This window comes from Scyliorhinus torazame, chromosome 7 (genome assembly GCF_047496885.1).
Source record: "Scyliorhinus torazame isolate Kashiwa2021f chromosome 7, sScyTor2.1, whole genome shotgun sequence".
Classification (NCBI taxonomy): Eukaryota; Metazoa; Chordata; class Chondrichthyes; order Carcharhiniformes; family Scyliorhinidae; genus Scyliorhinus; species Scyliorhinus torazame.
This window is the reverse complement of record NC_092713.1, coordinates 98,377,509-98,401,437: the sequence shown is the minus strand read 5'-3', so window position 1 is coordinate 98,401,437 and position 23,929 is coordinate 98,377,509. Positions and strand designations below refer to the sequence as shown.

Genomic DNA, 23,929 nt, shown 5'->3' with positions numbered 1-23,929 from the left:
TACCCCCTCCCCCATATCCGCCTTCCCCCATTTCCCCAAGTGAATCCAGCACTATCCCTAACCTCTGCAATACACGCGCAACCGATGGCGTGTATTCCTATACCTGTCTAACACTGTTGCCTTTTACCCCTGCCACCACCCCTCCCGCCCCTCACAGGAGAAACGCACACACAACAATAGGGAGCATGTGAGGACTGGAGGAGGCCCCGCTGATGAGAGGCCACTGACCGAACACAAGGAAAGGGCCCTGGAACTGGCTGGCGGACCTGAGGACCGGGAGGTTGCTGATGCAGAGGTCGGGGGCGTACTAGCAAGTGAGCCACCGACAGCCCATCCCCATATCCCCCCCTCCCCTATATCCCCCTCCCCCATATCACCTGATCACTGCCTGCATGTCTAACCATGCATGCTTCATTGTGTATCGCAGGAGCAAACGTCGAGGCACCCATCCCCGCAGATGCAGACCGCCCTTCATGATGCCCCTCGGAGGCCACGGGAGACTGAGAGACCCGGACCCTCCAGCATGCGACGCCCGCAGGATATCCTTTGGAGACAACTGGAGACGGAGAGACCTGGAGCAACAGGGAGACGACGCCCCCGTCTCGTGCGGGTGCGACGACGCAGGCGTGTGCCACCCAACGACGAGAGGGGCAGCCACAGGCCCCCGTATCAGCCGACCCAGGACACCACTACCCAGGACACCCCTACCCGGGACAGCAGTACCAAGGAAGACGAAATACCGGACAGTGACTCAGAGTGGATGGGTGGAGACGAACCCCCACCCCAAAGTGCCATGGACTCAGAGTGGGACGAAGAGCACGACACAACGCCACTGCTGTCACCAACACCCTCCACCATCGCAGAAACACTCACCTCGGTTGGGCACTTTAGTGATGAGGCGTCTGGTACACTCACTGGTGCGCACAACACAGCCGTCCCGGTACAGCAGGTGGAGGTAGGAGCAGCAGAGGGGCCGGGCGGTCGGAGGGCAGCCCAGCCCAAGCGAACATCTGCCGCCCAGATGGATCCCGGGTTCCTGGAGTTTCCACACCCACACATAGATCCGATGCAACCACCGAACCGGAGACGAGCGAAGAGGGTGACAGCCGGCTTGCGGCGGCTGCAGTCGCAGGTGGAGGAGTCCACCCGCGTCCAGGAGCTGGGAGTGGTGCCGGTCATGCGTGCCACCCAGGCCGACACTGCACGGGTGACGTCCGCGGTGCAGGCAATGGGTGCGACGGTGTCAGACATGGAGAACGGTTTGCGAGGCCTGGGGCTTTTCGTGCAGGCGGCGTCTGTGGCCCAGGACATGGCTGCCCTCTCACAGGAGGCCATGAGCCAGTGCCAGCGCCAGATGGCAGAGGTGCTCAACGCCATGGCCCAGTCTCAGCAGTCCATAGCCCAGTCTGTGCAGGCCATGGCCCAGTCTCAGCAGGGCATCGGCGCCATTGCCCATGTGCGAGCCGGCATCGCACAGTCACAGACCGGGTTTGCCAATCCCCTGAGCTCCATGGCTGCAAACCTGCTGACCCCTGTCGATACCAGCACGGGCCTCCAGGACTGGCAGCGCCAGATGTCGGGGGCGCGTCGGATGGCCAGTCCGTTCGCATCCCCCACCCATGTAGAGGCCTGGGGGCCATCGGGCACCCTGAGGGAGGAGGAGGTGCTGTGGTCCGTCCCGGGTCCCCCTGTAGGGGAGGTCCTGGACACGACACCTCCGACTCTTTCCGCCCCCCTTCCATCCCAGGTGCATCGGGTGGGCAACGGGCAGGACAGGCTGGCAGCTTGCAATCCCAGTCGCCCGGGCCGCAGCCTGGCCCATCTAGGCCAGGACGCCCCAGGAAACGGCCGCCAAAGGGATCCCGTGTCAGAGGGCAGGAATCACAGGAGTCCACCTCCAGTTCTGCTCTACCGTCTGGGGAACCACGTAGACGTAGTCAAAGGGCCCGTAAGGCCAAACAATTAGACACTGAGTAAGTTGGCACGGGTGCAGGGCACAGATGAGTTTTTGGGGCTAGGGCACGTGCATGAACTCCTTTGGTTATTAAAGTCAATGTTACACCTACAGAAGCTGCCTTTGTGCTCTGTCCAAAGCGTGCGGGGGTGTCATGTACGTTGAGCGCAAGTGTGTGTGTGTGAGGGATGGTCTTACCTCAGCCCCAGGTGAGTCTGCCCCCTTCCCCCTGGGCCGCCATCAACATCCCCCCGGGCAGAGGACGGGACTGTGCGCTGCAGTGTCACAGCCGCATGCAGGGATGGTCCGGGTGGATAGTGGTACTGTGGCCATGGGTCAGACATAGTCCAACGATGTGGAGCCAGGAGCTCATCGCAGAGCGGGTTGTCATCATCCTCCATGGCTTGCGATAGACACGCGTCCACCGGCAACTGTGTGAGCCCGGCTGTTGTGCCGCAGGTGGATCGGCAATGGGGGGGTGGTGTGCATGCGGGTGGGGTGGGTGGGGTTGGGGAGGGGGGTGAGGGTGCTGGGTGGGTGGGGGGGTGTGGGTGGTCGGCTGTTGCCATGGTGTGCGTTCTGTGGCCATACTACCCGATTCCCACGCCCATCTAGTCAGTGAAGCGGGCGTCTATCAGCCTGTCCCATGCCCGCTGGGCCAGCCGGTAACGGTGGACAGCCACCCGCCTGTGTCTACCCCGTCTGCCCTGACCATTGCCCCCATCCCCCTCATCTGGGGAGGACTGCGCCTCTTTCTGCTGCTCCTCCACTCCGCCCTCCTCTGCCTGCGGCACATCGCCCCTCTGCTGGGCTATATTGTGCAGGACGCAGCACACCACAATGATGCGGCCGACCCTATCTGACCGATACTGGAGGGTGCCCCCAGAGCGGTCCAGGCACCTGAAACGAATCTTCAGCACGCCAAAGCACCTCTCTATCACTCCCCTTGTCGCTACATGGGCATCATTGTAACGGTTCTCCGCCTCATTGCGTGGCCTCCGTACAGGCTTCATCAGCCACGATCGCAATGGGTAGCCCCTGTCGCCCAGCAACCAGCCCCACAGCCGGGGATGGCGTCCCTCGTACATGCCGGTGATGGATGACCGCGACAACACGTATGAGTCGTGTACACTGCCCGGGTAACGGGCGCAGACGTGCAGGATCATCATGCGGTGGTCGCAGACCACCTGTATGTTCATCGAATAGGTCCCCTTCCTATTGGTGAACACGGCCCTGTTACCTGCAGGTGGCCGCACGGCGACGTGCATCCCATCAATCGCGCCCTGGACCATGGGGAACCCGGCCACGGCAGAGAAGTCCACGTTCCGGGCATCTTGGCTGGCCCGGTCCACAGGGAAGCTGATGTAGCGGTGCGCCATGGCATATAGGGCGTCTGTCACTGCCCGGGTGCACCGGATGGACCCCCCCATCCCCCTCCCTGGCACGGACCCCATCCTCCGCCCTGCCACGGACCCCGTCCCCCCATCTCCCTCCCCGGAACGGACCCCGTCCCCCCATCCCCGGAACGGACCCCGTCCCCCCATCCCCGGAACGGACCCCGTCCCCCCATCCCCGGAACGGACCCCGTCCCCCCATCCCCGGAACGGACCCTGTCCCCCCATCCCCGGCACAGACCCCCCCCCCCCCCATCCCCCTCCCCGGCACGAACCCCCCCCCATCCCCCTCCCCGGCACGGACCCCCCCATCCCCGTCCCCGGCACGGACCCCCCCATCCCCGTCCCCGGCACGGACCCATCCCCCTCCCCGGCACGGACCCCCCCATCCCCCTCCACAGCACGGACCCCGTCCCCACCATCCCCCTCCGCGGCACGGACACCGCCCCCCATCCCACTGCCCGGCACGGACCCCATCCCCCTCCCCGGCACGGGCCCCCCCATCCTCCTCCCCGGCACGGACCCCCCCATCCCCCTCCCCGGCACGGACCCCCCCATCCCCCTCCACGGCACGGACCCCGTCCCCCCCATCCCACTGCCCGGCACGGACCCCATCCCCCTCCCCGGCACGGACCCCGTCCACCCATCTCCCTCCCCGGAACGGACACCCCCCCCCCCCATTCCCCTCCCCGGAACGGACCCCCCCCCATCCCCCTCCCCGGCACGGACCCCCCCCCCATCCCCCTCCCCGGCACGGACTCCCCCCATCCCCCTCCGCGGCACGGACCCCAACTCCATCCCTGGCACGGACCCCCCCCCATCCCCCTCCCCGGCACGGACCCCCCCCATCCCCCTCCCCGGCACGGACCCTCCCCATTCTCCTCCCCGGCACGGCCCCCATCCCCCTCCCCGGCACGGACCCCTCCAACCCTCCTCCCCGGCACGGACTCCCCCATCCTCCTCCCCGGCATGGACCCCATCCCCCTCCCCGGCACGGACCCCCCCCCCCATCCCCCTCCCCGGCACGGACCCCATCCACCTCCCCGGCACGGACCCCATCCCCCTCCCCGGCACGGACCCCATCCCGCTCCCCGGCACGGACCCCATCCCGCTCCCCGGCACGGACCCCATCCCGCTCCCCGGCACGGACCCCATCCTCCTCCCCGGCACGGACCCCGTCCCCCCCATCCCCCTCCCCTGCACGGACCCCGTCCCCCCTTCCCCCTCCCCGGCACGGACCCCCCCCACCCCATCCCCCTCCCCGGCACGGAACCCCCATCCTCCTCCCCGGCACGGACCCCCCCATCCTCCTCCCCGGCACCGACCCCCCCATCCTCCTCCCCGGCACGGACCCCCCCCATCCCCCTCCCCGGCACGGACCCCGTCCTCTTCCTAACCGGCACGGCCTCCCCATCCCCCTCCCTGGCATGGACTCTACCCAATCGCTTATTGTCACAAGTAGGCTTCAATGAAGTTACAGTGAAAAGCCCCTAGTCGCCACATTCCGGCACCTGTTTGGGGAGGCTGGTACGGGAATTGAACCCGCGCTGCTGGCATTGTTCTGCATTACAAGCCAGCTCTTTAGCCCACTGTGCTAAACCAGCCCAGCACTGGTAATTGAAATTGTGAGCTGTCAAGTGAGAAGAAAAGTTCCAACGTTTTGGTAAAAGAACACTGATATCCATGACAATGTATTGCCTAGAAATTGTTATTCTTGGGCAGTTCTGAGCTTGAGGATGACTTGTTTCCACTCCGGGGAGGTGAGGGTTCTGAGGTGGCTGAATAGTCCAATCCTGGATCGCAGACTCTGCCACAGGTTTGGCAGGTGGTGCTTGATGAGGTGGGTGGGTGGGATGCCCTGTATATTGCGTTCTCCCTCTGCTGTTTACACTTGGTCTCCGCGTGCTCCACCCTACGGCACTCGGGTGATTGGCACCTTCGTAGAATCATAGAATTTACAGCGCAGAAGGAGGCCATTTGGTCTGTCGAGTCTGCACCGGCCATTGGAAAGAGCATCCTACTTAAGTCCATGCCTCCATCCTACCCCAGTAACCCCACCTAACCTTTTTGGACACTAAGGACCAATTTAGCATTGCCAATCTACCTAACCTGCACATCTTTGGACTGTGGGAGGAAGCCGGAGCACCCGGAGGAAACCCACGCAGACACGAGGAGAAAGTGCAAACTGCACACAGACCGTCCCCCAAGGCTGGAACTGAACCCTGGACCCTGGAGCTCTGAGGTAGCAGTCCAAGTCACTCATCACCCTGACTTGAAAATATATCGCCGCTCCTTTACTGTCGCTGGGGCAACGTGGAACACCTTCCCTAACAGCACAGTGGGTGTACCTACACCTCAAGGACTGCAGCGGTTCAAGAGGGCAACTCGGGATGGGCAATAAATGCTGGCCTAACCAGCGACGCCCACATCCCGTAAATGAATTTTAAAAACATGAAAGAATAATATCCAACCTGTTGTGAGCAATATTATAGATGCAGTTTTGAAGAATCACAGGACATCCTGTTTCTAGACTAAATACAGTTTGAAGGCCATGAAAATAGACTCGATGAGGGTCACTATGGATGAATCAACCTTTCCAATGTCTGAGAGGTCAAACCCCCACATGACCATAACTGCACTACAAATAATTTAAGTCAATCCTTTGTTTATCTAGACAGCTTTAGTTCCGCATTCTGTATCATTCAGGACATGAGGCATGGGCAGGCACAGGAGGCCGCACGACATGTGTGCCTGGGCTGGCGTGGAGGGGACGCTCTAATCGTCTCCAGGTTGACCGACTAGGGGGCCTGGCGGTTTGCACAGCCAATCCCCCCCTTACAACCCCTTCCATGATTCCCTGCCTCACTACAGTGTCTGGTCCATAAGATGGAGGAGGATGCTGACCCGCTCTGGGATGAGCTCTGGAACTCTGTACCGTTTGACAATGTCTGATTCCTTCCCATGGTGGCACTTTACACCATTCACCTGGGTGATCCCTGCATGCGAGCTGGCCATTCCATCACACAATCACACAATCCCACCGAAACCCTGGGGTGGTGGAGGTGGGGCCAGTGGGGGTGGATGGGGTTGGGACACCGAAGAGGTGAGTGCTGGCTGAACTGGGGACCCTAGCCCATGCCCACCCCCATCGGCAGCCCATCTCCACTCCCCAGCCTAGAACAGTCCATTCCTCACATCCTTCTGACAGAGCACCAAAGCAGGTTGTAACGTTGTGAATTTGTGTTTATTGTGAACAAGTGAACATTTCTATACAGGTTTGTGCCCTAGCCCCTAACGCTATCCTGTGTATTGCACCTGTGCCAACTTAACTGGTGTCTACCTTTCTGGCCTTATGGGCCCTAATGCAGGATCTAGGTGGTTCCCCAGGGGGTACATCAGGAGTGGAGATGGCCTGCTGCGATTCCTACCCTGTGACCTAGGTCCCGTTTGACGGCCATCTTCTGGGGTGACCAGGCCTGGATGGGCCCGGCTGCTACTCGGGTGACCCAGGTGGCGTGGTGTTACCCGGTTCTGCATGCTGCCCATGTGATGCACCAGGGACGGGAGGGGGAGGTGGTGGAGTCCGAGGTGCTGTGGTGTTCCGGCATCTCCCTTGCATGAGTCACCGGCACGGGCCTCATCACCTTCGCCTCGCTCGGGGTGCCCGATGGCCTCCAGGCTACTCCATGGAATGGTGGTGTGAACAGAGGCTCCCCCACCACCTCCAACCTCTGCCTCAGTGATTGCGTTCTCTCCGAGCCCACCGATCAGATCCAGTGCCTGCAGCGGTGAGGGGCCGCAGGTCCGGCGGTTCCCCCTCTGGTCTTTTCCCTCTTCCGCCGGTTGTGGGGTGCCTTCCCCTGGAGTTGGGGGAGACAGAAAATACACCGTGCTGGCAGGGGTGGGGGTGGTTATGGATGTGTAGGACGGGGGTTAGTGCCAGGGACACTGCTGCCTACTCACCCTGACCGCCCTGAGGAGGTTGCACAGTTTTATGGCTCTGCTGGCTGGTCCCATTGTTGGTGCAGTGTTGCTCACGGTGCTCACTGCCTCTCCTACCTGCGCCCAGGCCCGGTGCACGCCGGCGGGTGGCAACCTCCTTCCCACCCCGGGGTACAGTGTGGCTCACCTCTCCTCCACTGCATCCAGCAGGGTCTCCAGTTCAGCATCAGTGAACCGGGATGCCACTCTTCTTGCTGCCAGCTTGTTGGCTGGGGTGAGTGTTAATGGGGCGTGGAATGCTTATGTGCGGCTGCAGCTTGTCAGCGTCTCGAGGGCCAATCCCGATCCTGGCGAATCGGACACTGCTTTCCATTGGAAACGATCATTTTCCACGTGGCGCCGATGCTAGCCCATTAATGGTTGATGAATTGCTCTGGGAACGGTGTCAATTTTGCTGTCTTAGAAGTCCACAGCTTCTGTCCCAGCATCCACACTTAGTTTCTGAAATAGAGAATCCCGTTGTAGGTGATTCTTCAAGCACCAGTATTCAAATAAGCTCTATTAAGATTTTGTATGTAAAATAATACAAATTCAAATTATTCTGCTTGTCAAAGTAATTTAAATGGTTCCAAGTAAACAGATGAGATCAGCTGTTGGAGATAAAAAGGGTGGCTTTGGAGAAATAAGGATAACGTACATTCTTTACCTACCAAACCTGTGACCTCTACCACTTCAGACAAGGGCCGCAGATACTTGGGAACATCACCCATGAAAAGCCCCCTGCAAACCACACAGCATCATGACTTGGAAATCACATTGCCATTCCTTCACTGGAAATCCTGGAATTCCCTCCCTAACAGCATTGTGGGTGTTCTCATACCACATGGACTGCAGTGGTTCAAAAACACAGCTCACCATCAGGTTCTCGAGGGCTATTAGATATAGACAATATATGTTGGCCTAGCCAGTGCTGCCCCTATCCCTTGACAGAATTTTAAAAGAAAAGGACTTTTGAATTTGTGAATACTTGATCTTCTTGAGAGAAATGCCAGATTTGACAACAGTTTAAACAATATGAGGAAACGTTGGTAAGAAATATCCGTGTCACTAAACCCATGTTTCTATTTCACCCTTAGACCTGAGTTAGATGCCTGTGATTCTCCAGAGAAATATCCTCCATTGTTTCATGTGATACTGGAAATAGAGGTTGAATCCTCTGATAAACGATTTGATCTGACTCCCCCTTGGGAACATTTAAACACCAAAGATCTTACTCCCAACGCCCTCTTCTCAAGTCACCAAGAACATCAAGACACATTTTCAGCAGGTATTACTATTTTTGTCATTGTGAATTAGCACAATCTTTGGAGATTGTAATTAACATGCGGTCAGCTTTTACTCATTCCCCTGGTGATAATGCAGAAACCTGCTTTTAGAATGATGCCCTTTTAAAAACATTGCACCGAATGTTGATTAAGAGACATGAACAATTCTTTGCAGCTGCAGTATTTAGCAGCATGTAAAGGTGGGAAGTGAGTTTGCACCTGCAATCTGTTGCGCCTCAATGCTGATCCTCAGTGCTCTAGGCGTGGGTGGTTTGAATGTCCTTCCAGTTGTACGCCGTGCATTATTCGTGCCCCCTTAAGGCAAACTTAATCCTCTCCAACTTTATGAACCCAGCCATGTCGTTTGTCCAGGCCTCCACGCTAGGGGGCTTTGCCTCCTTCCACATTGGCAAGATCCTTCACCGGGCTACCAGGGACGCAAAGGCCAGAATGCCGCCCTCTTTCACCTCCTGCCATCCCGGCTTGTCCACTACTCCAAATATAGCTAGCCCCCAGCTTGGCTTGACCCAGACTTTCACCACCTGAGATATTGCTCCCGCCACTCCTCTCCAGAACCCCTCCAGTGCCGGACATGTCCAGAACATGTGGACATGGTTCGCCGGGCTCCCTGAACATCTTCCGCATCTGTCCTCTACCCCAAAGAACCTACTCGACCTCGCCCCCGTCAGGTGCGCTCTGTGGACCACCTTAAATTGTATCAGGCTGAGCCTGGCACATGAGGAGGAGGAATTAACCCTACCTAGGGCATCAGCCCACAGACCTTCCTCGATCTCCTCCCCCAGCTCCTCCTCCCATTAACCCTTCAACTCTTCTGCTAGTCAAAATTGATTTGTAAGATGACTTTCATGATTGGAAAGTTTCAAATATTTTTAAAGCTTTGTTCATTTGTTCATTTTAAAGCTGAATTCATTAAATTCATTAAATTATCTGAAGGCTAAGATCTGGTCTTTGCTGGAATAATTCAGATATTCCACTGTCACCTGTTTTTATATCAGAAATGTATTTGGGGAGAAATCCATTTTTTGGGGGATTTGCCCAACAAATCGTCAAAACACACGACTGGCTGACTTTTAAAAGGAAATTGAGAAATCTGCATGAAAGAGAAAGGATCTCTTTTAGCTTACAAATATCAAAATTTTCCTTTGGTAAATAGTGATAAATTGTATGATTTGGTACGCTCCATGAGAACTTTGTCTGTTGAATGAAATGTATATTGAGAATTGAGATGCACACAAAACCTCTACACTCTATTTTCTTGTTCTGTTAATGTTTTTAAGATAAGGTGGAAATACTCTAAATATTGGCCATGTAATGTTTGGAGTCATTGGGGGGGGGACGATAAAATGTCCGTGGATACTTGAATGGAGCTGTAGTTGTATGTGATCTCGTCCAGATAATTGAAATCCTAAACTTTTCACCTGTGATGATATACTCCTCGATATTACTTCGGTGAGGCTAAAAGGTTCCTCCTTGCTGAGAAGTAAAATGGAAAATGAAGTATTGAAGCATTGATTCTCCAGTAATGTGACTTTTCTTGCTGCAGGTAAAGTTGCTTTAGATACTGTTGTTGAAGTGGAAACCTCATCAGATAATATAAAGAGCACAGGACAAAGTACATTTTTTCCATCCCTGGCCTGGCAAGGTACCTAAACACTGTTTCATATTTATATGACACCTCGGGTACATTTTATAATATATTCTAAAAACTATTTCCTGTGATTTAAAACTGCGAGTTAACTTTGGCAGAGGACAAGGTGGTGCAGTGGTTAGCACTGCTACCTCATGGCGCCGAGGAACCGGGCTCGATCCCAGCCCCAGGTCACTGTCTGTGTGGAGTTTGCACATTCTCCCCGTGTCTGCGTGGGTCTCACCTGCACAACGCAAAGATGTACAGGGTAGGTGAATTGGCCACGCTAAATTGCCCCTTAATTGGGGGGAAAAAAAAGAATTGGGTACTCTAAATTTATAATAAATAAATAAAAATCTTTGGCAAAGGATTAAAAGTAGTTTTAGGAATTAACAAACTGCACTTGGTTTTATCATATTTTTTCTTTTTTAGTAATGGCGTAAAATGGACAACATCAGATTTCACTCCTTTTCGATCCCATTGACTACAGTGGCAAGGAAAATTAGGCATAGTGTGTAACACGTGGTTGTTTTAAATCATTAAAAGTTAAATTATCCCATGTTTTTGCACGTCTTCTAAGTAATTTTCTACAATGTGACACAAGTGTCATGTGGGATTTGAGTCAAAGACCTGATTGCGGACCATAGTTTTTTTTTAAAAAGGGGTGTGAGACCACTCTAGGCGGTAATCTCATACCATTCGGTTTTCACACCAACTGCAGCAATATGACAAAAATATGTTCACAAAAATCATAGACCTGACGAGTAGCTACCAAGTATCATCATTTAGTCTTTTGCATTCTAACTCCTGCAAAGTTTTGTCCATATCCTATTGAGGAGGAGGATTTTTTTCCCGCTCCTTCATTTAAAAAAAGTTCAAATGGCAATTCCTTTTTAGTAAGACACATTGCAACTACACAACGAGGTCTTTACTCAAAATGTAATTTTTTCAAAATATTTTTCTAGAAACAAAAGGCGATAAGAATGGCGCAAATCGACCATCGGAAGATCGAACAGCTCTTGTGAATGAGGATAGTGAGCCATCGGATGATGAACTTCTGTCCCTCTCAAGTCAGCACAGTACTGCTAGCATGGAAAAACAGCACGGGACACCAAAAAGTGGCAAAAAGCATGTGCTTTCTCGATCCTCCGCACCTGAAAGTGTGGATCTACTTGACTTCAATGGAGGTGCTACAAGCAAGACATTTACCAATACTACTCCAGCCAAACCTCCGCCAACTAACTCTGACTTACTGAATGATTTGTTTGGGAGCAACTCTTCCATCCCATCGACACAGGGGAGTAGTGGTGCTCCAGGTTCAACACATTCCACCCCTCGCAGGTCTGCAGGCTCTCCCTCTCTATCATCATCACCGAAGATTAGTGAAGGTATTGTAGCCATACAACTGAGCCTTGCAGATTTTGAAAATAAGCCTAGTGTTAACTGAGCAATTTCACCCACCCACCCCTGCAGTGAGCAACAACCCATTATGGGCTTGCCAAATGCCTCTCCCCTTAGGCCCTGCCCTTGGGAAATCCAACATGAAACCTTGGACTCCGAGGGGGGTGTAAAGGGGTGCCTACCCTTTCTACAATTGCCTCCAGAGTACCGAGGGGGTCCTGCAGGGGTGGTGGGGGTGGGGGGTTTGGGCTGCGCTGAAGGGGCGAAGATTGGGCATCTTTCCTGGGATGGGGGTTGTGTGGCAGCACTTCCCTCTGTATCAATAAAACTGATCCTTCAGCATGTCAAGATGTTGTTTAAAGTTTACCCCCTGATGTGTTGGAACGCTTTGACTCCCGCAGCAAGTCAAGTTTAAAGATCTGTCCAGCGAAGGTAAAGGTTTTCTCTCTCTAGCCTGAAAACCTTTAAACTCTGCTGATTGCTGCCCCAGCACCTACTCTTCTAGGAAGCTCTTCTGAACAAAGAGTGGGATTCTCCGGCCCCGCCCGCCCGGTGACCAGAAATTCCTGCCCGAGGTCAATGGACACTTTACATCGTCCACATCCCGCCCGAGGCGATCTTGCGGCGGGCGAGGAGGGGCGCAAGAATCCAGCCCAAAGAGACAACCTCTTTTTAAAAAAAAAAACAACTACAGTTATAAAGAAACCTGCTCAAAAGACGAAGCACTTAGAGTAAATGGATCCCTGTAGACGTATAAAAACAAACAACGCCCCCTCTCCTTTGAAATAGCCTGGTCCTGTCAATCAAGAAGTTTTTAAAAGGCAATGGTCCGGAAATTTACTTTAAACACTGCAGTTCAAAGGTTTTAGGCTTCTAATCATGCCCAAAAGCTTCAAAAACTTAAAGGTAATGAAATTCACTATGAAAGAAGAACTTTCAACACATTAAAGGAAAGACTTTCACCTTCTTCTGACAGATCATGGATACTGACATGCTGGGAGAGACGTCAAAAGGTTTCAACACATCAGAGGGTAAACTTTAAAATACAACTTGACATGCTAAAAGACCGTTCAATGCTGCAGAAGGAAGACCTGCCACACAACCCTCATTCAGGGAAAGACCCCTGATCTGAGCCCCTTCAGTCCAGCCCAAGCCCACCCAACCCCCATTTCCACTGCAGGACCCCCTTCAGCACCCTGGTGGCAAGTGTAGAGAGAGGACTCACCCTCTTGCCCTTGGCCACTCCCCTCCCCCCTCCCAGAGTCCACGACGCCAGGCCCACACTTGTCAGAACCTGCACTAATTGACACCCAGCTAGGGGGTGGAGCGGGTGCTGTGGCTGGAGCATCGCGGGAGGCTGGTCAATTGGGCCTCCTGACTGATAATCAAAATAAAATTAATGAAAATGAGAATAAGCATGCTCTCACAGCTCTGGACAAGAACTTCATCAGGAGGCGGGCGGGAACCTGATCGGGGCCGCTGGGAGGGCTGGGAGACTTTCAACGGCCGCTGAATCGGCGAGAATCCCGTTTTGGCCCCCGTGCCCGATTCAGCGGGTCATTGTGATTCCCGCTTGGGGCTAACGTCCCTGGAGAATCGCCCATTATCTCTGCTGACACTAATTACTTTTAGGTCTGTCGGTCCCTTAGTTACACTCTATTTCTGGTATGCAACTTTTGTATTCTGTGAATGTCAATGTAAAAAAAATGTTAAATTCTGGTCAGAGATTAGGGCCGGGGGCCATCGCGCGATTTCCCCCGACGCCGCGCCCCCCCCCCCCCCCCGGGCGATTCTTGCGTGGGATGGGCCGAGTGGCCGCCGAGATAGGCTAAATCCCGCCGGCGCCGTTCACATGTGGTCCTACCTGGCAGGACCTCGGCGTCCATCCTGCTGCCTGGTTGGGGGGGGGAGGGGAGGCTCCGACCCCGGTGGGGGGGGGCCTCCACCGTGGTCTGGCCCGCAATCGGGGCCTACCGATCGGCAGGCCGGCTTCTCCTGGTGGGGGCCTCTTTTACTCCGCGCTGGGCCCCTGTAACTCTACGCCATGTTGCGTCGGGGCCGGCGTGGACAAGGAAAATAGCACGCATGCGCGAGTTCGCGCTGGTCGCAATGCGCATGCTCAAATTCCCGCCGGTCGCAACGCGCATGCGCAGACCCGTGGCACCCGTTTGACACCTCTATCGGCAACTGGAGCTGCGTGAGTCACTCCAGTGCCATGTTCGCCCCCCCCCCCCCCCCCCCTGTAAGGCGCAGGATTGCTGATCCTGGGGGCCTGTTGGCGCCGTCGTAAAATGCGACAGCGTTTACGACGGCGTCAACACTTTGCCTCAGGATCAGAGAATCCTGCCCTGATCCTGATCCTGATCCTTCTCGTAAGATAGAATCGCCTGTAAGGATCCAGTATCCTTACTGGATCCAGTATCCAGTATCCATCGGTTTGATAGTTTCAAACACTCTTTTCAATGAAACTGTAAGTCACACAAACATTTGTAACTTGATACATTAAGCATTGGATACAAAAACTTGTCAGTTGAAAGTTATCAAAATGGATCCTGATTAAACTTTTTACATTAGACATTTTCTGTACTTAGTGTAGAATTTTCTGTTTTTCTAGGATGTGGAATATTTTGTTTAATGAGATGAAGTTTTATTTCACTCCATTATACTTGGGTATGCAGTGCTATGTTGCTTTATGGCTTTTATTTTATTTGTTCATGCGATTGAATGTCGCTGGCTAAGCAAGTATTTGTTACCCATCCCTAATTGTCCTTGAGAAGGTGTTGGTGAGCGACCTTCGTGAACTGCTGCTGTCCATCAGGTGCAGGTACACCTATATTGATGTTAGGGAGGGCATTCCAGAATTGTGACTCAGGCAGTGAAAGAAAGATGATGTAATTACAAGTCCGAATCGTATGTGGTTTGGAGGAGAACTCCTGATGGTCATGTTCCCATGTATCTGCTGAACTTTTCCTTCTAAATTATGGAGTCATGGGTTTGGAAGGTTGTTGAAGGAGCCATGGCGAGTTGCCACAATGAATCTTTTGTCTGCTGTTAGTGCGCACTGGTGGTGCCAACTGAGTGGGCTGCTTTGCCCTTGATGGTGCTGAGCTTCTTGACTGTTGGAACTGCACTTATCTAAGCAAGTGGAGAGCATTCCATTATATTTCTCACTAGTGCTCCTCAGATGGTGGACAGGCTTTGAGGAGTTGGGAGGTTTTTTTATTCGCTACTGAATCCCCAAGCTCTGGGTGGCATGGGTGATGCTGTGGTTGGCACTGCTGCCTCACGGCGCCGAGGACCTGGGTTCGATCCCGGCCCCGGGTCACTGTCCGTGTGGAGTTTGCACATTCTCCCCATGTTTGCGTGGGTCTCAACAACCCAAAAATGTGCAGGCTAGATGGATTGGCCACGCTAAATTGCCCCTTAATTGGAAAATAAAAACTGGGTTCTCTAAATTTAAAAAAATCTCGGAGCCACAGTATTTATCTGTTTTTTTTAGTTCAGTTTCTGGTCAATCATAACTCTCCCGGATGCTGATAGTGGAGGATTCAGCAATGGCAAAGCCATTGAATGCCGAAGGAGAGATGGTTAGATTCTCTCGTTGATGCCAGTTGTGTGCACGAATGTTGCTTGCCACTTAAACCAGGCCTGAATGTTGTCCAAGTCTTGCTGCATATGGACATGGACTGCTTTAGTATCTGAGGAGTTGCAAATGATACTGAACATTGTGCAATCATTAGTGAACATCCCCATTTCTGACCCACGATGGAGGTAGGTCGTTAATGAAGCAGCTCAACGTGCCTCGGTGTAGGATACTGGTGGAATCTAAACTAAGCATCAGTGTGTCACTGGATAACACGGTCGATGACCCCCTTCATCACTTCATCACTTGCTGATGGTTGGGAGTTAACTTGTGGTCTTATGATGGTGCAGTAATTGGCTGAATTGGACTTGTCCTGATTTTTGTGGACATACCTGTGCAATTTGCCACCTTGTTGGGTAGATGTCAATGTTGTAGTTTATTTCCTTCATTGGCTGAAGTTTTCTGGCTGTTCCTGGGATCTTGGTAGCACCGTCGGTGAGCCCCTGCCACAGTTTCCCTTGCAGTGGAGGGTGCAAATGATGGGAAATCCCATTGACAGTGGCTGCTGCCAACGAATGGTGGGGGCGGAACATTTAGATCTATGGACGGGATTCTTTGGTCTTGTCCATGGCGGGACCCGTTGTGAACGAGAATGAAAAATTTGACGTTCCAGCCAAAACTCCATTATCTTTCAGCGGTACCGGAAAATCCCAGCCGCGAACTAGGATGGAAGTTTCCGACCATTGCATAACTGGCTTGCTTGCCGATTCTTTCGCACTTCCTAATTGTTTTTCTGAAGGAGAAACTTGTTTTATTTTCCTTGATTAGTGCTATCCACCTGTGTTTCATCCTTGTGCTCAGCCGGCAATAAAGTTGACAGCACATTGCACCTTCAGAGACATGGGGACCTAACACATGAGATTATTTATTTTACTCCAAAGATGCAGCAGCATCAATGGAAAACTTAATGTCGGCCTGGTTACACTGGGTGCAGCAGGCAGAATGCTTTCAGCTGGCTGTGGAAATCCTGTTGCACTAGCAGATTATGTGTGCACTTTTTGGCATTTTGAAAACCACCATGTACATTTGAGTTTGTGGCTTGAAAATTCCTAAGTTTTTGATTGTTTTCCACAATTTGGGATGAATAACTCCTCTTCCACTATTGGGTCAGTTCAACAAGGATATAGGAAACTGCTATTCATTCGAAATAGACAGATCTCTGATTGGTGAGTAATGCCGCTTATTTGGATTAGTACAATCAGCCTGTCTACAGTTTCAGTACATAGTGTAACCTTTGATAACAATAAACCGTTATCTGGCAGTTAATTTTCTGAATAGAACATACAGTGCAGAAGGAGGCCATTCGGCCCATCGAGTCTGCACCGGCCCACTTAAGCCCTCACTTCCACCCTATCCCCGTAACCCAATAACCATTCCTAACTTTTTTGATCACTAAGGGCAATTTATCATGGCCAATCCACCTAACCTGCACGTCTTTGGACTGTGGGAGGAAACCGGAGCACCCGGAGGAAACCCATGCAGACACTGGGAGAACGTGCACGCTCTGCACAGACAGTGACCCAGCGGGGAATCAAACCTGGGACCCTGGTGCTGTGAAGCCACAGTGCTAGCCACTTGTGCTACCTTGCTGCCCGACACAACTTTATAAGACACAACTTTATATAACAACTTTGTTGTTTATTTAAAAATAAACAACAACTTTATCCTGTGCGAAAAGAGAGTGCTGATTGGTTGGCAAATAGACTCTGATAGAAGGGTTTGACATGACGATGCACCATTTGACAGGGACTGACAACCACCAATCAGCACTCTCTTGTACAGTAATTTTGTTGTTTTCCCTTGCATTGGTTGTCTTGCAATTGCTCCGATTGCAAGATGAAAAGCTTTGACAAAATGTCTTGTCTCAACAATACTCCAGTTCTCGACAACCAAACAACCATTCGTGTTAAAATGATTTAAATGGTCTGTTTAAAGCTTTGTCTTCATACAACTGTAACAAAACAATTCTTGACAAATGAGTTACTTTACACAGCTAGTGTGATTTTTCAATGTCGCCTATGAGCTGAAATCGATCAGCTCTGGAAGCAAGAAACATCCCACCAGCCATAAAAAAAATTGTTTATACTGCGTATTATTAATATCTGTACCATAGAGTTTGAACTCTATTTTAGTTTGCAGTTTAAAGATAAGTGGATTCATGTATTGCCATATGAATGCCGAGAGATTAAATGCTAAATAATGCAATCACGTCATGTTTTAAAAAAAAATAATTTGTGTTCCTGAAAAGTGACGTTCTCCTATTAACCATTTTGTGTCTTTTTAATCTTAGGAACGGCATTTGATCCATTTGATTCCCAGACCAAACAACACAATCAGGATTTACTCGGAGTTTTCCTCAACCGGAGTGGTGCAGGTTCTCCAGTTGGACAAGCTGACCCCTTCCTCCAAACAGCCAGGACACCATCTCCTACTCCACAAAACATTGCTGGTGATCCTTTCAATATGGGTAAGAATTTGCTTGTATGGCTTTTAAGTATACGCACAGAGTCATAAAGGTCTACAGCACAGAAAAGGCCCTACGGCCCATCGCGTCTGCGCCAGTCAAAAATAACCAGCTAAGCATTCTAACTCCATTTTCCCGCACTTGTCCCATAGCTTTGTATGCCTTGGCATCACAAATGCACTTCTAAATGCATCTTAAATGTTATGTGGGCCTCTGCCTCTACCACTCATTCAGGCAGTGAGCTCCAGACTCCCAATCTCTTAAAACTCTCCAGCCCAGGCAACATCCTAGTAAATCCCCTCTGCACCCTTTCCAGTGCTATCGCATCCCTCCTATATTGTGGATTCCAGAACTGCACACAGTACATTAGCTGTGGCCTAACCGATGTGTTGTACAGTTCCTCCCTGCTCTCAAACTCTATGCCTCGGCTAATAAAGGCAAATATACCGTATGTCTTCTTAAGCGCTTCATCTACCTGCCCTGCTACACATGCACACCAAGGTCTCTTTGAGCCTTGGTGCTTTCCCAGGGTCCTGCCATTCATCATGTATTCCCTTGCCTTGTTTGTCCTGCCCAAGTGCATCACCTCATACTTATTCGGATTGAGGGCGGGATTCTCCAATCCCGCGGCAGAGTGTCCATGCCGTCGTAAACGCCGTCGCGTTTTACGACGGCGTGAACGGGCCGCTGCCAGGACTAATTCTGGCCCCAATAGGGGTCACAGCGCTGGAGCGGTTTGCGCAGCTCCAGCTGCTGATCCCAGCACAAACTGTGCGCCGTAGAACATCCCTCGACAATCACACTCTGCTTCCTGCCACTCAACCAATTCTGGATCCAATTTACCAAATTTGCTGGGATCCCATGCAATCTTGCCTTCGCAATCAGTCTCCCATGTGGGACCTTATAAAAAGCCTTGCTGAAGTCCAAGTAGATTACGTCACATGCATTGCCCTCATCTACACACCTGGTCACCTCTTCAAAAAATTCAATCAAGGTGGTCTGAAAAAACATGCTGACTGTTCTTGATTAATCCCTGCCTCTCCAAATGCAGATTAATTCTGTGTCTCAGAATTGCTTCCAATAGTTTGCCCACAACTGAGGTTAGACTGACTGGCCTGTCGTTTCCTGGTTTATCTCTTCCTCCTTCCTTGAATAATGGTACCACATTGGCTGTCCTCCTGCACCTTTCCTGTGGTCAGAGAGCAATTGAAAATCATTGCCAGGCCCCTGCTATTTCCTTCCTTGCCTCACTCTGCAGCTCGAGATACATTATTATAATAATAATTAATAATTTCACCCAGCCCTGAATTATCTACTTTTAAGCCTGCCAGATAACTCAGAACCTCCTCTCTGTCTATGTTAATTTCTTTAATTTTATCACAGACTTTTCCCTGATTTCTATACCCACATCATCCCTCTTACTAGTCAACACTGACGCAAAGTACACAAGTCCTTACAGTCTTGGTTGAAACACGGACAAAGAGCTGAAATCTGAGGTGAGGTGAGGTGAAAGTGACTGCCCTTGACATCAAGGCAGCATTCGATCTACGTCAATGGGAACCGGCGGGGGGGGGAAGACTCTTCACTTGTTGCAGTCATACCTAGCATAAAGGAAGATAGTTGTGGTTGTTGGAGGTCAGTCATTTCTGATCTGGGACATCATGCAGGAGTTCTTCAGGGTAGTATTCTAGGCCTAACCATCTTCAGCTGCTTCATCAATGATTTTCCTTCCAACTTAAGGTCAGATGTGGGGATGTTCACTGATGATTGCAGATTGTTCAGCACCATTCGTGACTCCTCAGACACTGAAGCAGACCATGTGCAATGCAGCAAGACCTGGATAATGTCCACCCTGGCAAGTAACATTCATGCCACATAAGTGCCAGACAATGGCCGTCTCTAACAAGAGCGAATTAAACCATTCCCTTTGACATCCAATGGCATTACCATCACTGAATTCCTCACTATCAACATCCTGGGGTTACCATTGACCAGAAACTGAACTGGCTCACCATAGAAATACTGTGGCTACACGAACAGGTCAGAGGCTAGGAATCCTGCGAGTAACTCGCCCCCTGACTCTCCAAAGCCTATCAAGGCACAAGTCAGGAGTGTGATGAAATACTCCACACTTGCCTGGATGAGTGTGGCTCCAACAACACTCAAGAAGTTCAACACCATCCAGGAAAAAGCAGCCTGCTTGATTACCACCCCTTCCACAAATATTCACTCCATCCACGACCAATGTACAGTACCAGCTGAGTGTACCATCTACAAGATGCACTGCAGGAACTCCCCAAGGCTCCTTATTGCATCACATTCCAAACACACTGCTATCATCAAGAAGGACCAGGGCAGAAGATACGTGGGAAGTTCCATTGGAAGTTCCCCTCCAAGTCACTCACCTTCCTGACTTGGAAATATATCGCCATCTCGCTGGGTTAAAATCCTGGAACTCCCTCTCTAATAGCACAGTGGGTGTACCTACACCACAAGGACTGCAGCGGTTCAAGGAGGCAACTCACCTCCACCTTTTCAAGGGAACTTAGGAGTAGGCAATAAATACTGGTCTAGCCAGCGAAGTCCACATCCCGTAAAAATGAATTTAAAAAATAATAAAATTTAGAACCCTACCACTACCCTCTGGCTCCACAAACACATTGCCACTGTGGTCCTTAATGATCCCTACTCTTTCCCTAGAAACGGCCTAGTCCCGCCGGTGCCATCCACACCTGGTCGCTGCCGGCGGGTACTCGTCGCAAAGGCTTGGGGGGCGGCCTGTGGGGGTGGGGTGGGGAGGGGGGGGCTCCGTTCCCAGGAGGGGGGGGTCTCCGGAGTGGCCTGGTATGCGATCGGGACCAACCGAAAGGCGGGCCGGCCTCTCTGTCGGCGGGCCTCCTTTCTTCCGCCGGCGAGCCTGGATCCATCCGCCATGTTTGTGGGGGGCGGCCTGGGGGAGGACGGCCACCGCGCATGCGCTAGTTGGCGCTGGCCCAACTGCACATGCGCGGGACCCGCGGCGCCGGGTCTCTAACGCCGCGCCGAGGCCCCGCGCCCATAAATCGCACAACGCCCCTGCTAGCCCCACGGAGAGGGGAGAATAGGGGTCTGGGAACGGGCGCGACGCCGGAGTAAAATACTCCGGCTTTTACTCTGGCGTCGGCACTTCGACTCCCGTTGGGAGAATCCCGCCCTTAGAATTTTCCTTTATTTTACCTGCCTGTATCCTTTCATGCCCTCTTTTTGTTCTCCTCATTTATTTTTTAAGTTCCCTCTTGCACATTCTATACGCCTCAAGGCTTCTGCTGTTTTGAGCCCTCGATATCTACTGTAAGCTTTTCTTTTTCTCTTTATCCAATGTTGTATATCTATCGATATCCAGGGTTCACTGGATTTCTTGGTCCCATCCTTTCTCTCTGTTGGAATTTGTTGGCCTTGTACTCTTCCTGTTTTCTTCTTGAATGTGTCCCGTTGTTCTTTCTCTCTATTGGAACATGTTGGCCTTGTACTCACTCTGCCTGTTTCCTTAATGAATGTGTCCCATTGTTCTGTCACAGATTTACCTATGAGTGTCTACCCTCTGTCCACTCTGGCCAAATCATGTCTGATCTTATTAAAATTGGCCTTCCTCCAGTTTAGAATTGTATTTCAGGTCCAACCTTGTTCTTTTCCATAACAATCTTGAATCTATTGGAGTTATGATCGCTGTCTGCAAAATACCTCCTGTACTTGGAATTTATTGTGAATATTTCTGCTTCAGTAGCATGATTATTATTGATTAACTGATAGTTGTTATCTGGGTGCTGCTTGTGCCTTGTAAGAGATAAAGCACACCATTCTGCCTACAATATGTGATAGAACTCCTTGATAAAAATTAATTGAAGTAAGATCCATATTTTGAAATAGGGTTTTTTTTTTTGTAAATAGTTTTCTTTTGTTTGATTAAAATATATTTATCTTCCCTCCATCCAGCATTTACTGACTCCTGTTGAGGTAGTATTCTGCAGGTGATAATCTTTTAATAATCTTTATTAGCGTCACAAGTAGGCTTACATTAACACTGCTATGAAGTTACTCCGAAAATCCCCTAGTCACCACACTCTGGCGCCTGTTCGGACCCTGGAGCTGTGAAGCAACAGTGCTAACCACTGTGCTACCATGTGCTGGGTGATTGCTGTCCTCTAGTCCTGCACACCAGTGTGAACACTGATAGTAAACGGTGGCAGGCTGAGCATTTGAAGCCAATCCCATTCTTTGTATCACAGCCTCCATCCAAGAGGAATTGGTAGATTACAATCAAAATCCGTAACCCAGGCATATTTTTCTCACACTTTTAAACTTGGGGATGCTTGAAAAATTAAGATGTCCTATCATCGCTACAGGTACAATTTGCAGCACAGTCTAGAGTATCAATTTGGGATCTATTCCATTCTGACTGACACATGCACTCAACAAGCTTATGGAACCTTTGGGCTCCAATACATATATGAAAGGATGGGATAATGGAACTGAAAATGTTTCTGGTTTTGCCCAGATTCTCTGTCGGTCTGTAATTTTATCCATCTGACCAGATTTCAGAAATTAATTTTAAGTTTTTTTTGTATAAATAAGAATGATGCTAATGGTGTAGTTAACTGGATAATACTTTGAGAACACTCTGCAATGGTATTTTGGTCTATTTTTTCCATTGAGCATCAATTGTTGCATAGATAGGACAGAATCTTATTGAGGCATTGGGGATTTCGCATACTGACTGGAGAGCCGGTGAGAGACTTTCATTGCTTATTTTCGGGAAGACCCGCTGAACCACGCGCTAATCAGGCTGTGGCGACGCCAGAAGTAAGCCTTCCACTGGAATCAAAACCCTGGAGGCAAAAGTCTCACTTACCTCTTGTGCTCAGCAGTGCCACTGGGGAGGCTGTGGTTGCTGCCAGAATTACAGGCACTGGAATCCCAGGATTGTGGAGCGACACGGGTAAGTAATGTGGGTGGGGGTTGCAGGGAGAGGCATTCAGGGGGATGGCAACAAAGGTAGAGAGGTGGCTTTTAGTGCCCATGACGACCCATGCCCAATCAGCCACCGAGTGCCTTTGATCGACGAACACTTCCATGGAAGTGGCTGTCTATACAGCGGGCCTGCCGTGAAGGCCCACCTGCTTCTGGGCCCATGTCAAATCAATTTGGGCCATTTTGAATGGGAAAGTACACAGCACACATCGTAATCTGTCTTAATTCCTTTTCATGGGACACTGGCATCCGTTTTGGGACAGGGGGGACCTATACCATTGGGATGGTCTCCACCTGAACCGAGCTGAGACCAGTGTTCTGGCGAAAAGAGTAAATAGGGTGGTCAATAGGACTTTAAACTAGAGGTTGGGGGGGGAAGGGAAAGTCAGGGAACCAAGAGGTGAAGTAATCAGTGGGAAGCGTAGCTGCTTAGGAATACAAAAAAGCACGAAAAGACAGAACTCAGGAGAGGTTACGATAGTCCCCATCCCACAAAATATGACACAGTGTATGGAAAGGCTCAGTAAACCAAGGTCCACCACACTAAGAAAACAAAAAGGGACGGTCAATAGAGAATTAAAGGTGCTATATTTAAATGCGCGCAGTGTACGGAACAAGGTAGATGAGCTTGTGGCCCAGATTGTGACTGGCAGGTATGATGTGGTAGGCATCACAGAGACGTGGTTGCAGGGCGTTCTGGACTGGCATTTAAACATCCAGGGATTCACAACCTATCAAAAAGACAGAGAGGTGGGCAGAGGGGGCGGGGTTGCCTTGTTAATTAGGAATGAAATTAAATCAATAGCACTAAACGACATAGGGTCAGATGATGTGGAGTCTGTGTGGGTAGAGTTGAGGAACCACAAGGCAAAAAAACCATAATGGGAGTTATGTACAGGCCTCCTAACAGTGGTCAGGACCAGGGGCACAAAATGCACCACGAAATAGAAAGTGCATGTCAGAAAGGCAAGGTCACAGTGATCATGGGGGACTTCAATATGCAGGTGGACTGGGTAAATAATGCTGCCAGTGGACCCAAGGAAAGGGAATTCATTGAATGTTTACAGGAGGGCTTTTTGGAACAGCTTGTGATGGAGCCCACGAGGGAACAGACCCTTCTGGACTTAGTGTTATGTAATGAGCCAGACTTG

General features: G+C 51.2%; 1 protein-coding gene across 4 annotated transcripts in view; it reads left to right on the top strand.

Annotated features, from left to right (window-relative positions):
• dnajc6 (DnaJ (Hsp40) homolog, subfamily C, member 6) overlaps positions 1–23,929 on the top strand; it is a 197,243-nt gene that overhangs the window by 111,122 nt on the left and 62,192 nt on the right. For all 4 annotated transcript variants that reach the window (XM_072511120.1, XM_072511121.1, XM_072511119.1 and 1 more), the window contains 4 exons: positions 8,427–8,617; positions 10,180–10,278; positions 11,229–11,651; positions 17,598–17,774. In XM_072511120.1, coding sequence (XP_072367221.1) covers positions 8,427–8,617; positions 10,180–10,278; positions 11,229–11,651; positions 17,598–17,774 — 890 coding nt within the window. The remainder of the gene's footprint in view (positions 1–8,426; positions 8,618–10,179; positions 10,279–11,228; positions 11,652–17,597; positions 17,775–23,929) is intronic.